Genomic DNA, 16704 nt, shown 5'->3' on the forward strand with positions numbered 1-16704 from the left:
TTCGAGTTGTTTGAAGCTGCTGAGTTAGTGGTAATTCGCCCCAGCAGCCACAGGAAACACACACAGAGGCATGCACACAAGAGTGCAGAGAAGTCCCATCAAGGAAGGTCACCTGAACAAGACATATCTTCCTGATGGGAGTGTTTTGAGTTTTGATTTTCAGACTGAGCAATGGGAGAGCTTCATACCTATGGACTTCAGTTTTCTCAGTGAAGGAGGTGCCTTGGGAACCTCCTATTAAATCCCACCTCTTATAGATTCTACCACCTCAACCCCACCACAGTGAGGACCAAGTCTCCCCTCCAGTGGGGAATGCACTCAAACCACCCAGACCATCGCAGACACCATTGGCTCTGTGATTTTTTTTTTTTAAAGTGGCTTTCCTGATGCAAGTGGTAAAGGTTGGTGGTCTGCTGCACACCAGAGGAGGCAGGGCTCTCTGGGTCTGAGTGCTGAGTCCTGAATCCTGAGGCCTTGATACTCAGAAGGTGGTGCCTTCAGCCACAGCAACAGTATCATCTGGGGGCTTGTCTGAAATGCAGAATCCCAGGCTCCACCCAGGCTTGACCCCAGCTAATTCACAGCCTGAATTAATGTCTGCATTTTTAACAAGATCTTCTAGTCATTGTATTAAAGTTTAAGAAGCCCTGTATTTGCTTCTTAACTGCAGTGGTTCTCAAAATGTGGATTTTGAACCAGAAGCAGTAGCAGCCCTTGGAAATTCCTTAAAAATACAGATTTTGCAGGCCTCACCTCAAACTTACTCATATCCTGGGTATGGGGCCCAATAGTCTGGTTTTTTGTTTGTTTGTTTGAAGAGAGAGAGAGAGAGAGAATTTTTTAATATTTATTTTTTAGTTTTCTTAATTTTCGGTGGACACAACATCTTTATTTTATTTTTTTATGTGGTGCTGAGGATCGAACCCAGTGCCCCGTGCATGCCAGGCGAGCGCACTACTGCTTGAGCCACATCCCCAGCCCCCAACGGTCTGTTTTAATAAGCCCTGTTTGTTTGTGATTGTTGATGAATACTCAATTTTGAGAACCACTGGCTTAGGACAGAATGATGTGTCAGTAACAAGCATGAACTGGAGATTCTCAGAGATTTGAGTTGACTTGGTTCTGCTGCTCAGGTGGTTCTTCTGGGAAATGATCCAAACCATCATAGCAGTCCAGCAGGTGTCTGACCACAGTGTTGAATGGACACCTGAGTCAGTGTTAATTAGTATTGGTCAGCCTATTAATATTCTAATTAATAGTGAGGAGGCCGTTCTATTCTAGATGCATCTTAGGGAGGAAAAAGTTACCAATGAAGTCAGAATCATGCCTATTTCATAGAGCTCTTGTGAAGTTCAATAATCTTCTCTATATAGGATACTCAGCACAGCACCCAGTGCGCAGTGAGCACTCAGTACCTGTTAGTCTTCAAACTCTGAACAGCAAGTGCCTTGGCTAACATTTATGGAATGACTCATTGACCAGTACTGTGCTAAGCACTTCCTAGGAAATACTCCATTCAAAGCACACTGCAGCCTAGGAGGTTAGTTCTAGTGTAAGTTGCATTTACAGATGAGGAAATTGAGGCTTAGGAAAGTTAATCCCCTAAGGAAAATATCAGTCAATGAGCAGTGACCAGGGCCCAAGCCCAAGTGTGTTGGGCACTAAAGCCAGTGCTCTTACATAGTGCACAAGAAATGCACTTGGAGAAATGCTCACCTGGAGGGATCCCAACTAATACACTTTACCCCCCGTCATTGTGTAGACTTCTCTTCAACTTGTAATCTTTGCATGCTATTATCCTGTCCCTGTTTGGGATTGTGAGTCCAGTCTCATGTCCTGTCCTGAAAAGGGGTCAGTGTGATTCATAATCTGGTCTAGTTTTGTTTCGTTTTCCTCTAACTCGCCATCCTTCCTAGCCCCACCTTCTAAAGCTCTTAGTCATGCCTTGTGCTTGGCCATCAGTGACCTCAGTGAGTGCTGGCTGCTTCAGGAACACGAATCCACTTAACCCTGGCCTCCACTCTAAGAGGTAGCGTTACCTTCACGTTCCTGTTGAAGTGCACTTCTCTAAGCGTCCAGTCTGCCTTGGTCAGTGCGCAGGTTAGAGCAGCGTGCATGGTGGCAAGAAGCTAGGGCTTCCAGAAAAGCCACTACTAAAGATGCAATGTCCCCATGAACGCAGTGAGGAGGCCGTTCTATTCTAGATGCATCTTAGAGAGGAAAAAGTTACCAAATGAGTGAAATCTACAGTGGGGACATAAAGCCATCAGCCAAGACAACCCACCATCTGAAGGTGGGAGTGCACAGGTATCCTGAAGGGGGTATTGCTGTCCCAGACTGCTGCTTCAGACAGGCCTGCTGCTAGGAGAAGGTGGCCTCCTGCCTATCTCCTCAGCAGACTGAGAGCTTGTGACTCTGGCTTTATTTCAAATCAGTGCCTATTTACCTCATCAATGGGTTAATCCATTTATGTCCCACTTGGCTGGCACTGTGCTAAGTGATGTAGATGAAAGCAGCTGTGTTAGCTTTCAGTTGCTGTGACAGAATAGCTGAGACGAACAACTTAAAGTTAAGAAAGGTTTATTTTGGTTCATGGTTTCAGAGTTTCCAGTCCAAGGTCTGATGGCTCCATTGTTTCTAGGCCTGAGGTGAGGCGGGATGTCATGGTGACATGGTGACATGGTGAAAGGCCAGGGTACAGCAAAGCTGTCATAGCAGCTGGGAAGGAGAGAGCAAGCAAGAAGAGGGCAAGGACAGAATAGATGCTTCCAGGGCATGTCCAGTGACCTACTTCCTCCACCTGGGCCCTCCTCTTAATTGTCCATTAAGCTATGAACTCATCAATGGATTACCCCATTGATGAGGTTAGTGTCCTCATATTTCAGTCACTTCCCAAAAGCCCCATGTCGTAATATTGCTGCATTAGGGACTGAGTGACAGTGAATCACACTGAGCCCTTTTCAGCCTTTGGGGGACATTTTAGACCCCAACCATCATAGCATCCCAGCAGAAGTCTGACCGCAGTGTTGAATGGACACCTGAGTCAGAGTTCATTAGTATTGGCCAGTCTGTTAATATTCTAAACTACTAATTTATAAGTGTACAGACATTCTTGGGCTCTTGCTGATGGTCTAAACACCCTGCTTCCTCTCCATCTATGACTAAAAATCAGTGGTAGAATCAATTTGAGGGGGCCTGCTTTGTTCCTTGGGATCCATCCCATGTGTTTGGAAGTAGCAGGAGAAGGTAGGATGAGTCGATGGAGAAACCACCCCTTTCAGGCTTAAAATCAGGCTTTGTACATTTAAAACATGAATGCTTCATTCCATGCAAAACAAAAGGTGGTAAACCCGTGAGCAACAAATGAAAACCACCACAGCACTGGGCAGACCTCATAGAGACGTCTCCCAAGTCGCATGGAGAACATAGACTGCCCAGGGCCCGGTGTATGGCGTTGGCCAACCTGAAGGAGGAATGAAAACCCGTGAGCCTGTTACCATCAAATGCCTGAAAAATGGATTCTCTAGCACCACTTGATCTCTCTACCCACCTGGAAGTAAATAACGGGAATGGGCTGCCCACACTATGGGGTGGAGGATGGAGGTCAGCCACCTACTGTGGAAGTCTGCATCCCCTGCCGATGGGGAAGCTTATCAGATGACTGGATGGCAGAAGCTCATGTTTAGAACTCAGGAGGGTAAATTCCACACAGTGAAGAGGAATTGGAACTGAAACTCCTGCCTCTCTTGGACACAGTTTTCAGTGATTTATGAAAGTTTTTTTTTCTAAAAGGGATGTTGAACTTGGAAATGTTGTTACCTGGATAATTGATGGAAAGGATATTGATTTGAGATAAAATTAAAAGGGTCATCTTTTGATGCCACTTTAAACAGGAAAAAAAAAAGAAATTAGAAGTAGCAAACAGTCGGTTAACCACATGGAGCCATTATCTGCTCTTTCCAAAGCCTGGGCCTCAGACTGGCCCCTGGGTAGTGTGTTATCCGAGCTGGTGCCTGAAGATGCTTTTAAAGCTCAGCAAGCCGAGATGAACTGGAGGAGAGGAAGGAGTGGCTCCAGGCAAGACCATTCCCCACAAAGCCATTTCCTGTTTATGGGCAGTGGTGTTATTAGTTTTCATTTGGACAGCAATTTTTTTCTCTTCAAAAACTTAGAAGCACCTTCTTAAGTCCATTTCCTCTTTTCTCTGTTGCCCATAAATCATTCTTGTAATTTTCTCCTCTCAGACCAAGAAAGTAACTTATAAGCATCGTAGTTTTATTCCCACCCAGGATCACTCATTATCCATTTGTTGAAATGCTCAGCTTTTATCTAAAAGAATGCATCAATTGGCACACCAGCTAATGATTACAGTGGACCTTCAGGATTTTTGTATCAGCTCTTCCTTATATTTCTTTGTTTCCACCTTTTCCATAATATAAGGCAGAATAACAGTATTATTGTTGTTCAAAAGAGCAGTACTCTCAAAACTTCCTTTTCCCCTTCTATAAAATCAGATCCAAATGCCGCTTCATCCTGCTTCACAATTTGCTGTGGAGGTTAAACAAATTAATATTGTGCCTTAAAGAACTTAATTTTTATTTTTTTGCATTGCTGGAAATATAGAAACCAGGGCCACAGATGCTAGGGAAGCCCTCTACCCACTGAGCTACCTCCCCAGCCCCTTAAAGAATGTTTTATACTATAAAACACATATAGCTGCCAAGCATTGATATTACTACTGATTTCTCATGTCCCTGGGGGGTGAGTGATTCTGCAAAAAGCACATTTTCCCTGTGACTTAAGCTTTTCTCTTTAGAGGTCTATTTTGGAGGGAAATCCTATTTTAAAATGGCAACCTCTCCCTATCTTCTTGAGCAAAAAACAGTGGATATAATGTAATCCTTCTGGGTGACCCTGGGTCATATGGTAATACCCACAGAATGCCTGAGGACTGAGGAGGGGCTGGACAGGAGAGGTGCCCAGGCTCTCCCTTTAACAGATGCCATGTTGAGACTCAGAGGGGCTGAGAACTTGCAGGATCCCCCAGACTCATGTCTGTTCCTCCTGTACTGGAGGCCCAGCCAGGAACCTCGGTTTCTGCCTTCTCTCTTCTCCTGTCATCTTCTTCCCTTCCTGGGCTTACACTTTTCCATTACCCTTTCTAATCTCCTGTTATCTAGAAACTCTGCCCTTTAGGGTCCTGTATGTGGTATGTATGTATGTGTTTGTTTTGAGTCTGGGGATTGAACCCAGGGCCTAGCACATGCTAGGCAAGTGCTCGATCACTGAGCCACAGCCCCAGCCAGTGTTATTTAATACCATTCTAAGTGAGAAAAGTAAGGGTTGGGGACTTTAGTGCAGTTCTTCAGACATCTATCTGGGGATCTTGAGACCTCTGTAAATCCCTAGTTTGGAAGCTGTAATTCCAGAGCTTGGCCCACAGTGAATAAACTGCAAGTCCACTTTAAAATGTCACCTTGATAAGAAATTTTTATCTTTTTTTTTTACAAAGCATTCAAAACCCCCTAACAGTTAAAAAAAATACTATTATTTGCTGGGCTTGGTGGCATACAACTGTAATCCCAGTGATTCAGGAGGCTGAGGTAGGAGGATCAAAGTCAGCCTCAGCAAAAGTGAGGCACTAAGCATCTCAGACCCTGTCTCTAAATAAAATACGAAATAGGGCTTGAGATGTCGCTCAGTGGTTCAGGGCCCCCGAATTCAATCCCCAGTACCAAAAAAAAAAAAAATTACTCTTCACTTTATAATAACTACATCTTACGTGTCCTTCCACAAAACCCTTTACAGATCCACAGGGAGAAAAACATATCTGTTGGCTTGGCCCAGCTTCACGAGGGCATTCTCACTACCTAACATCTATCCTGAGGCCTCAAGCTTTGAAGATCTCAATACTGTTTTAAAATAGGGCACAGTGTATGAACATGTGCTGTAGAATTTCATCGTTCATCATTAAAGTGGCACAGGGCTTGTCAAAACTCAGCATGCCTGAATTTTTTATTTTTCATACTAATTGACAACATCCAAAAAGGCCCTTCCTAGGTATGGTGGGTCAGAGGAGAATTCACTTGGGAATGATGGGTCTCTACGTGTATATTAATTAGTTTAGGAAGTCAGTGAAGATTTAGACTCTGTGTTTGCCCCAGTTGGACTTCCTCAACCTTCCCATCTCCTTGAAGGGCACCACTGTTTGCAGGTGCTCAGACCAACAGCCTGTGCATTCTGGATTCCTGTCTGGCCCTCACCTCCTCCTCCAATTCACGCACAAGACGGGTTGCCTTGGCATCTCAAATGCACCCCCTGTCAGTCCACTGGCTATAGCCCCGGTCCAAATCACCACCGAGTCTCAGTGCCTGGGCCTTGAAAACATTCTGGCCAAGTATGGTGTATTTTCCATGCAACTACCAGAAGGACTTAAAAGTTTAATTAGTTCTTGTTAACACTGGTTTGAGACTTTCCAGGGATTTTCTGCTGTTGCCAAAGTGTAATCCTTGCTCTTTCTAGGAAAGACCAGCCCTGCATGCCCTGTCCCTGCCTCCCTCTCTTCCATGGATGCTCGAGCCCCGCTGGTTGTCCATCTGTCCCTCAGCCTGACAGAATTGCTTCCATTTCAGGGCCTTCTACTCTCAGTGCTCTCTACCTGGAGCTCCATATCCCCCTCTCTGTATTGGTATTGGAGTCTGTTGAAATGATGCTTCGTTGGAGCAGCTGTCCTTAGAAAGCAGGCTTCCCGTTTCCCCTGTCCTTCCCTAGCATGTCCCCTATCTGACTTTCTTCACTGGCAGGATCTCCAGTTTTTTGCTATCTAAAATCTTGCTATCGAAATCTTATACTCATAATGTTCCCTCCACAAAGGAGTCTGTTTTCCACTGTGCCTACAACCATGCTTGACACTTGCTTCCTAAATGTAATGACTACTTAGTATTTATCTATTTTTGGAGCTGTGGCTTAAACCCAGGGCTTCATGCATGCTGAGAATATGCTCTACCACTGAGCTTCATCCTCAGCCCCAAATCTGCTTTTGACTGCTGGCCTGCTGTCTGACCACAAAGTACAAAAGAATGGTTGTGGCGCTGGCTTTCCCTGCTGGTGAGGAAGACAGGCAGATGGAGAGATGCAGTACGGCTCAAAATGGAGAGCGTTTTAAAGAACCTATGCCAAGGCATTGTCTTACCTCTGACACACAACAATGCTTGAGCAACATGGAGGCTCCAGGCTCCAGTCTCTGTTCTTTAGGGTCCGTCCCTCCCACACCTTGATCTTGGATCAGTTAGTTACCCTTTCTGAGTCCTCACCTGCTCGTTGAAAGCAGGGTTGCTGTGGTCAATGATACCTGTCCAGGTGAGGCAAGGGCTTGCACCCAGGAAGCACTCTCTGCAGATGCTATTATTGTCACCATGCTGGATCTCATTCGGTCACCTGGCCCTGGAGATGCTGCATGGATCTGCAAGGATGACAAGACACTGACTCTCTCTGGCTCTTCTCTCAGCCCAAGAACACTCATGTCCTTCATTTTTAGCCACTCCTTCCCTCTCTTAACACTCTCGTCAAAAAGAATTGAGGGAGAGTAGGGTGGTTCCGGGCAGTGGGTCCAGCATCCCAGGCCGCCATGTTTCAACCTTGCCACTGTTATCTAACAAGTTTGGACAAAGGACATTGGCCACCAGATGGCATTTTCAGGTGCTGTACCTCTCCTGAGGGTCACAGAATGCTCATACCTTTTAAGACTCTCAAATCCCATGGGATTTAAAGTGGAATTAACCCTGATGAAAAAGGTAAATTGGGGCTGGGGTTGGGGCTCAGTGGTAGAGCGCCTGCCTTGCACATGTGAGGCACTGGGTTCGATCCTCAGCACCACATAAATAAATAAATAAAATAAAGGTACTGTGTCCATACAACTAAAAATAAAATATAAATTAAAAAAAAAGAAAATTCCATTTTCTCTATGTATTTAAATTATGTGTCATTTTGTCTGTTTATTTATTCGGTGGTTTATTTTTGCAGTGCCAGAGATAGAAACCAAGCTCTCATGCATGCTAGGCAAGCGTTCTACCCCTAAACTAAACCCCCAGCCTTTATGCATCAGTTTTTAAGTTAATTCTTTTCCTTAACTGTCATTTTGTTATTTCAGTGACTCCCCATCTTATAAAGAAACAATCTTTCTAATTGTGGTATATTGCTTTCCATCAATATGTAATGATAATAGTAACATACGTCATATACTATGTGTATGGTGTACTATGTGTGTATAATATGTACATACTATATATACTATATCTACTATGTATATGAACATAATATATACTGTAAATATAGAGTAATAACATGTATATATACTATGTATATACATAGTATCATTTCATCATATTTTGATAACTTATTTTATAACCATTATATATAAAGCATTTATTAGGACACAAAATGCAGTATATTCTTTATGCCTTTAACCTGAGCTATACAGCCAGGTGGTTGTATAGTTTAAGTCTAATGCTGTATTCTTCAGTTTAAGTCTAATGCTGTATTCACATATCACTACCACCTCTTTGGAAAACCAATGAAAAGTTACAATTATTCAAGAGACACTTGGGAGAGTCATTTAAAGCAAATTGCTCTTACTCACAGAATATTCAACTACTCACTTGACTAATGAACTATGGTTGAAGTTAAGCTTATATTATAATTGGTTCCAAGAGCAGGTATACCCTGCTGTTAACTCAAGGATCACACACCCATTAATGCTTTACTTTCATAAGTCATTTTATATTATATATGATTTTGTGTGTGTGTGTGTGTATAATATAAGATTGTTCTCTTCATATTACATATGTCTAAGGATGTTCCAAATACAGTTGTTCTTTTTTGGATACTGGAGATTAAATACAAGGATTCTTAACCACTGAGCCACACCTGCAGCCCTTTTTTTATTTTTTATTTTGAGAAAAGTTCTCACTAAGTTGCTTAGGACCTCGCTAAGTTGCTGAGGCTAGCCTCGAACTTGTGATCCTCATGCCTCAGCCTTCTGAATTGCTGGGATTACAGGTGTGCACCACTGGACCCAGCTTCAAATACAGTTTTATAGCTTTTGAAGTATTTTTACATTACACACACACACACACACACACACACTCACAGTGTGTATGAGCATTGCTCATTATCAATGAGGATCAATTACTTAAAATGGTAGAACAAGCCAAACATGGTGGCACATGCCTGTAATCTCAGTGATTTGAGGGGCTGAGGCAGAAAGATTGCAAGTTCAAAGCCAGCCTCAGCAACTTAGTGAGGTCCTAGCATCTTAGCAAGACCCCATCTCAAAACACAAAAATTTTAAAAGGACTAGGGATGTTGCTTAGCACCCCTGGAGTACAATTCCCAGGGGAAAAAAAGCCTGTAGAACATATCCTAATTTTGCTTTTGCATTTCAAAAATCATGATTATAAGTTTAAAATGTTATATTCTCTTGGCCAATCATAATCCTATTATTTGGAAAATTTTGTATTCTCAGATAGATACCTAGTATCTAGGGATTTATTATGGTGGCATTAGCCTCTTAACTATAACATACCAGTGTTTCCCAGGAATAGAAATAGAGAAATGATAAAAGTAAGATTCCAGATTCCAAATGTTGTTTAATGCTATCAAATTAGCCAACATTAATCTCTGCTGCAAAATGCCCAAGTGGATACATTTTTGAAGGTTTACCAGAAGCAAGAACTCCATATTGGTGCCCTTTCCCTTGGTGCCCAGCTGCTCTTATTATCCAATATCTTCTGGAGGCCTGGGGCTTCAACACAGGGTCGTTGGAAGAATGAAAGTTTCACCTCTCTCAAAAATGTATATACCAAGTGGGAAATTGAGGACTGGAACTCTATGTGCAGTTAAGAGATTACTTTGCCACTTTATAGACTGCAAAACTGAGGAATGCACTGTTCATGGTTTATTTAAGACAACAGTGCGGTTCAGGGACAACACTAGACAGAAACGGATATCTGTGAGCTCCCAACAGAGTGCCAAGTCCATGAATCATCCTGCCACTAAATGAGTAAAACCAGAAGCAAAACCAAAAAGTCTAACCACTGGATACCATCACCTTCCAAAACCCAACGTTCACCTTAACTATGTTAGGGATATTTAAGATATTTCTACTCATAAAGATGCAAACAAATAATTAGGATATTATTAATTATATATTGTTATGACCATAATTGCTGAGGCTGGCCTTGAAACTTGTGATCCTCTTGCCTCCACCTCCTGAGTAGCTGGGATTACAAGCATGTGCTGCCGTGCCTGGCTTTTTTGGTAAAAATTGTATTGAGATATAAGGCTTATATGCACAATTCAGTGATTTTCAGTCTATTCACAAGTGGTAAAACTACTACTAAAATTTATTTTAGAATATTTTCATCACCTCAGAAAGAAACTTGCGTTCTTCATCTGTCATCCCCAATTCTCTCTTAAATTGTGAAAGACAGCTTTGCTCTCTGAAGCAGCCATTTTACCTATATACCCATTAACAATCCACTCAGTGCCAGTTTCTTTCCTGTACATCAGAATAATCTTGATCGTTCTTATATATGCCAAAGTCACTTTTATAATAATATCCTTGTAAAATATTTCCAAATTATCTGTTTGTGGCTTTTATTTTTGTTTTTACTTGTTTACTTCTTTCTGATTCTGGGGATGGAACCCAGGGCCTCACACATACTAGGCAAGTGTTCTACCAATGAGCAACACTCCCAGCCCTGGGGTTTTAATTTTAATTTTAAAAAATATTGTTTTTTAAAACCTCAATAGTAATTGTAATAATCATTTATAACATAAACCAACAAAAGACTTTTTTGAGACAGAATATTTTTTTCATCAACATTATTTAAAACCATTGGCATTAATAATTTGGGATTTTGCTTTTAAGTTCTCTGTAGACAGCGTACCCCTCACTACCTACATCACTACCCCTCACTACCTCTCATCACCTGCCCTCAGTAGACCCTGATTACATTGGCAGATCAGAATCCCCATTAAGTGGTGAGACAAGAAACCCTGGGCCAACTGAAGCCTTTGACCAGGAAGACTATTGGAGACAGTGTTTGGCTGGTGGTCTGAACAACTTTTTATACACTGTTCATACAAAAGTGAGGTACCTGTACAATATCTGGCCAGTCAACCACTCATTCTTCCAGGGCGAAAACATAATTTAATGTCCCTTATGCTAACTAAACTCTTTTAGATATGAATGTGGCAAAGAAGCCTTTGAATGAACTGCCTCTATGGGGTAGGACTTTGGATTAGGTGTTTTAAATGCTATCTAATGACCTTGGATATGTATTCCTGATCACAGGCAGCCACCCTCAGTGCAAGTTAAAGTTAACCAACAGATATACTTGCTCACTTTATGTTAAAGTAAGTGACAATGTCTCCCCAGTTCTTATCCTAGAGAATACAGCATGGGTGCTTGATCTTCATGCTGTGTATGTGCACCTTAATGTGTGTGTGTGTGTGTGTGTGTGTGTGTGTGTAAAATCAACTCCATTTGACCTAGACCCTGGATTGCCAGGATCCTTTTCTCCTTGGAAGCAGGCTTACAGCTCAGCAAGAGATTTGAGAAAGTGAACATCTGCTCTTGCCCACAGCCCAGGGGAGGCACAAGCACCAAGGCAGAGCACACCTTGGGCAGGATCTGAGCCTGGGAGCAAAGGTGGCCATTCATGCCTTGTGCCCTGCTGGCTGCTTGCCCATTCCATGCAAGCCACGATCTATGACTAGAGCAGAATGTTTATCAAAGGGGGTAACCAGTGACTAATCATCTTCCCGTCTTCCTAAACAAATTGGTGGAGAAGAACAGATTCCTCTGAAAGTGATGTTAGTAAAGCTTCAGGTTACCTGAAAGGAAAACCCTGCACCTTCTCTGAGAATGTCCCATTTGGCATTTCCACCATGAAAAAGAGTCTTGAGCACAGGTCCCCATCCTGTGTCTAGTGCCCATGCGTATGCACACAGTTCTCAAAGCCTGATGGACATAGCAGTCACTCATGATCCTTATTAGAGGTTTAGGTTCTGGGATCCTGGCCCAGGGGCTCTGCTTCCCCCAGGATGCACCCGAAATCTGAATTTTTAAAACTGCTCACCCTTTTTGATGCCCATGGTCCATGCACCACCTGAGGAGCTACAGGTTTGTAGGCTGTGCAGTCAGAAAGCTCAACTTGGCCTTCCCAGCTCTTCCACCTGCTGGGCAAGTTCCCAGAGCTCCTGGGGCCCTGGTTTTAAATCAACCTCCAGGGTCTTTTGTGAGGCTCATGCGTGGTTCTCAGGCAAACAGTCCGGGAACCCTGCCCTGTTTCTCGCGTTCACCTTGGTGGTCTCACAGTGGAGGTCAACGCGCCACTCGGGCTGAGTCCTTCGGATCCCTCCTCCCCAGTGAGTTAAGCAGATCTTGTTCCCTGCCAGCCTTCAACACAGCCAAATGTGAGAAGCTGCAGAAGGAGAAGGAGGACCTGGAGCGGCGGTTCGAGGAGGAGCTGAGGAGGCTGGGCTGGCAGCAGCAGGCCGAGCTCCAGGAGCTGCAGGGGCGGCTGCAGGGGCAATTCGAGATGGAGATGGCCCGCCTGCAGGAGGAGCACCACAGCCAGCTGCTGCGCATCCGGTGCCAGCACCAGGAGCAGGTCAGTCGGGCCCCAGGGGAGCGGGCTCTGCTGTTGGGCAACTCAGGTGACAGGCGGAGGGGGGCCAGTGTCACGTGAGCAGGAAGTCCTGTTCAGTAAGTGACCTTGTGGCCGAGTTCACTCTCCAACTACAGTTCTTTCTTCTGACTCTCCCCACCTCTCCCCCAGCCTTAGGTGGCCTCCCTTGCTCTTTAACACTGTGCCGGGAATGCTGTCCCTCTAGACATTGCATGGCTCCCTCTTTCCCTTCCTTCCAAGTTTTTCTCCAACATCATCTTCTCAGTGAGGTCTTTCCCTATCTGAAATGACACTTCCTCCCCACTTGACATGCAGATATTTCCTGTCCCACCGCCCCTGCTTTAGTCTGACATATTATAAATGTTTCTTTTGTCCCTTATTTATCATCTGCATATTCTGTGCGGGCAGAGACGATAACAGGCAAACACGTATTCAGCCCTGGTTTGCTTTTAGCTCTTTATATACAGCAGCTCATGGATCCTCACCATCACCCTACCTGGCAGGGACCATAGTCAGCCCCATTTTGCAGGTGAAATAACTGGGTCCCTGGGACTAAGTAAATAAGCTGTTGGGATTCAGAGCTGCCCCTAGGAAAGCCACAGTGGAATTCTGAATGGCTCCAGAGTCCATGCTGCCAATCACTAACTTAGAATGGTCTGCCAGGTTTTCTCTAGATCTCCACACCTGGAACTGTGCCTGTAAAAAGTAGGCACAGAACACATGTTTGTGGAATGAAATAATGAGCTCCAGGAGTTTGCCTTAGCCCGGCCATCTGACCGGACAGGGAAATTCATCCATAGAATAATGAGGGAATGATTCCTCGGGGGCCTGTCAATGTGAAAAGTGGGCAGGAGCCAGATGTGCCCACCCCACGGCCATTACTGCCAAGAGCGCTGATGAGAGAGACAGGTGGAACCCAGACTCCAACAAATCTACCTCAGCGAAAACTGCACGGTGATTTTCTCTTCTTTCACGTTCCCAAGCTCAGATGCCTTGAGATCCACCTTCTAATTGGTGATTATTTTATATGTTCTGCTCATCATACACCCAAGGAAATTGACATTCATGAAGATGCCCTTTAAATCTCAGTGACACTCAGGGTAGTGCTTCATGGCCCTTCATTATCATGAACTTGCAGCTGTCTCCCAAGGTCACTTCCAAATAGACAGCCCAGATGGCAATACCATGCACCACCTCCCTGCTGCCCCAGGGGCTTGGGAATGCTGGGAAGCATAGGAGAAATATTAGAGTAATAGTAAGTACCATTACTGTAAAAAAGAATCTCTTGCTTCACAGTATCTTTTAGATATAGCAAGCATCTCAGGTTAGTCATTCTCTTTTTCTAGAGGCCAGTAAAATACAGCAGCACCTCCCTGCTTGAGGTATTTAAGACTTAAGTCTAGGACATAGAAGAGGTCTCAGCTTAAGTTACCTGCTGGTGCTAAAAGTGGAAACTGAAGTCTTGGCATCTTGCTGCTCAAGATGTCTGAGTGCAACTGCTGGACGTAGACTGAGCACCTGCTACAGTCCCTGATCTCACCTCTTTCATGGCCCCTTGGTGTAAATGGAGGCCTCAAACCTGTTGCAAATATCAGCTTGTCCTGTGTCTCTATCCCTGGGCTATTCATCTCACTGTTAAACAGAGAACGTGTTTATAACTGTGTTTCCCAAAGACTTCCGATCCATAGGTCTGGGGCCATTGAGAAGATGCCAAACGTTGGAGGTAGGCAGGAGGTGGTCAGCTGCAAGGGCAACCCCTGGGACGAGGGCTTGCATAGTGATGCCACATTGCCAGGGCCACTACCAAGTGAAACATTTTCCACCGGCAGAGGCATCTTGGGGCCAGGTCCTCTCTATGCACACACCAAGACCTGTTCATTAAGCTGGGTTTCAACAACCTTTTGGAGATTTCAAAAAGGAAGGAATTGAAAGGAAAAAGCCCTTCACTTCTGCATTTGAGAATGAGTTACATTAGCTACCTATGTCTATTTTAAAAGTGCTCAGTCTTATGGGGGCACTGATTCTGTTCTACTTGATCCTTTATGAGAGTTAAAACCATTTATTTACTTATTCTCCTATGCAAAGAGTATTTGAGTGCCCACTGTATGCAGAACACCATGACAGGGTTTGGCAAGAGATACAAAGATTTATAAAACGTGAGTTTGCTTATTTCATAGGAGCAGTTCAGGGACAAGTACCCAAGGAACTGTGGGATAGGGTGAGGAACACAGGTGATATGTTCAGGCATGGACAGTTGACGGTCCACTCTGAGGACAAGGGGAGGTGGATGGTGGAAACACCACCTTCATGCTCTATGGGTGAGGGAAACCTCCCAACAGGGACCCAGAGCCTGGGGGAAACAATGATTCAAGTCTATGAATGATTTCAACCCCTGGTTCTGCTCTTCCTGCCAAATGGCTGTTTCCATGATCTTCAGCTTCTGCAGCAGAACATTCAAGAGGAGAGGAAGAAGACATGCACATCAGCTCAAGACTTGGATTTCCAGACAGATTAAATTCTCATTGGTCCCGTGGGAGGGGAGACTCAGTGGATAACTGAGGTAGAGACTCAGTCACTCCAGGCTGGACTCTCCACCTTGGATCTTCCTTCTCAAGGACAGTCACGTGTGGCAATGCTGACCCCATGGATAATGGCATCTCTGTCCTTCTGGAGCCTTTAAAAATCAGGTTACCCAGTCTGGCCTCTCCACAAAATCCAGTGTCCCTAAGGCCAGCAGCACGGGGCAGGGGCCTGCCTCAATTCCAACCTGTAGGATTCTCTGAGGCTTTGGAATTTACTGATGTTGGGACTTGCTCACCAAGGCAGGCTGACCTCTGGCTTCACCCTAGGATCTCTCCATGACAAAAGCAGCCGAATCTCCTCCTAGCTTAGCCATCCACTATCTCAAGGGGCAAGTACTGTCTCCCTGGCCAGGGACTGTGCTCTGGAGAAACATGGAAATCAGCTGAAGGACTTGCAGAACATTCATACCGGTTGAATTGGACTTGCTGCCTGGGGTCTGGCTGGGGGCTGTTTTGGATGGTTTCCCAGGAGATTTCCTGTGTACAGTGGCATTTGTTCTGAGAAGAACAGATCTTCTTCCTCAGCCTAGCATGTGTTAGTTAGGGGCCTGGCCATTTGGGCAGAGATGGGGCAGGACCTTGTATCTTGGCTTTTTAAATTGACTTTAAATATATGATGGGGCTTTTATTTTACTTTTTGGTACTGGGGATTGAATTCTACCATTGAGCTACATCCCCAGTTCTTTTTATTTCTTATTTTGAGACAGAGTCTCACTAAGTTGCTAAGGATGGCTTCAAACTTTCGATCTTCTTCTCAGCCTCCTAAATCACTGGGATTACATATGTGATCCACCACACCTGGCTTAGAACTCTAAAGTCTGGTGGTAAAGGTGTTTAATTAAAATCAGATAGAATGAGTTTTATAACAACAGAGGCCACAATGCCATAGATTCCCATTCTCGAAGCATGCAAACCAGATTTTCACTGTAAACATGTGTGTTTCTCTTTTTGCACCACACATTGTCACTTCTCCACCCAGCTTCTGGTGCTCCATACTGGGCCACCTTTAGTTGTTCCCCAGAGCCTGGTATTCAAGAATGAAATTCGTGACATTTGCCTGTCCCCCAGGATCCTTAGACAGTTTGTCTTCTATTGCAAGCTGCCCCAAGGCACTTGCTTTGGGGACTGCTTGTTCCTGGATGCACTATGGATTTTGCAAAGATTCCTTCTCCTTGAGAAGGGCTCATCCTTTGGAGTTGAAATTTGCTTCGTCTCAAATCCAGGACATCCGTCCTACCCTTTCTTAATGAAATCATCCTTTTAGACTAAATGGCAGGAACAGCATCCCTATGATTCCTCTGAACGCAGACACCACTTTGTCTATCATGTTGCATTATGGTCTCCTTAACCCGCCTGTCCAGCAGGCTCCCAGCTGCAGTGCAGAGGAAACCACATTCTCTGTAATCAAATAGAATGAGATCCCGGGG

The 16704-nt window shown here is 44.4% G+C and overlaps 1 protein-coding gene across 4 annotated transcripts in view; it reads left to right on the plus strand.

Moving 5' to 3' along the window:
• Nucleotides 1-16704, plus strand: part of Mtus2 (microtubule associated scaffold protein 2) — a 567575-nt gene that overhangs the window by 534804 nt on the left and 16067 nt on the right. For all 4 annotated transcript variants that reach the window (XM_048800772.1, XM_048800774.1, XM_048800773.1 and 1 more), the window contains one exon: nt 12463-12677. In XM_048800772.1, the coding sequence (XP_048656729.1) occupies nt 12463-12677 (215 nt within the window). The remainder of the gene's footprint in view (nt 1-12462; nt 12678-16704) is intronic.

Source organism: Marmota marmota, unplaced genomic scaffold (genome assembly GCF_001458135.2).
Source record: "Marmota marmota marmota unplaced genomic scaffold, marMar, whole genome shotgun sequence".
NCBI classification, from domain to species: Eukaryota; Metazoa; Chordata; class Mammalia; order Rodentia; family Sciuridae; genus Marmota; species Marmota marmota.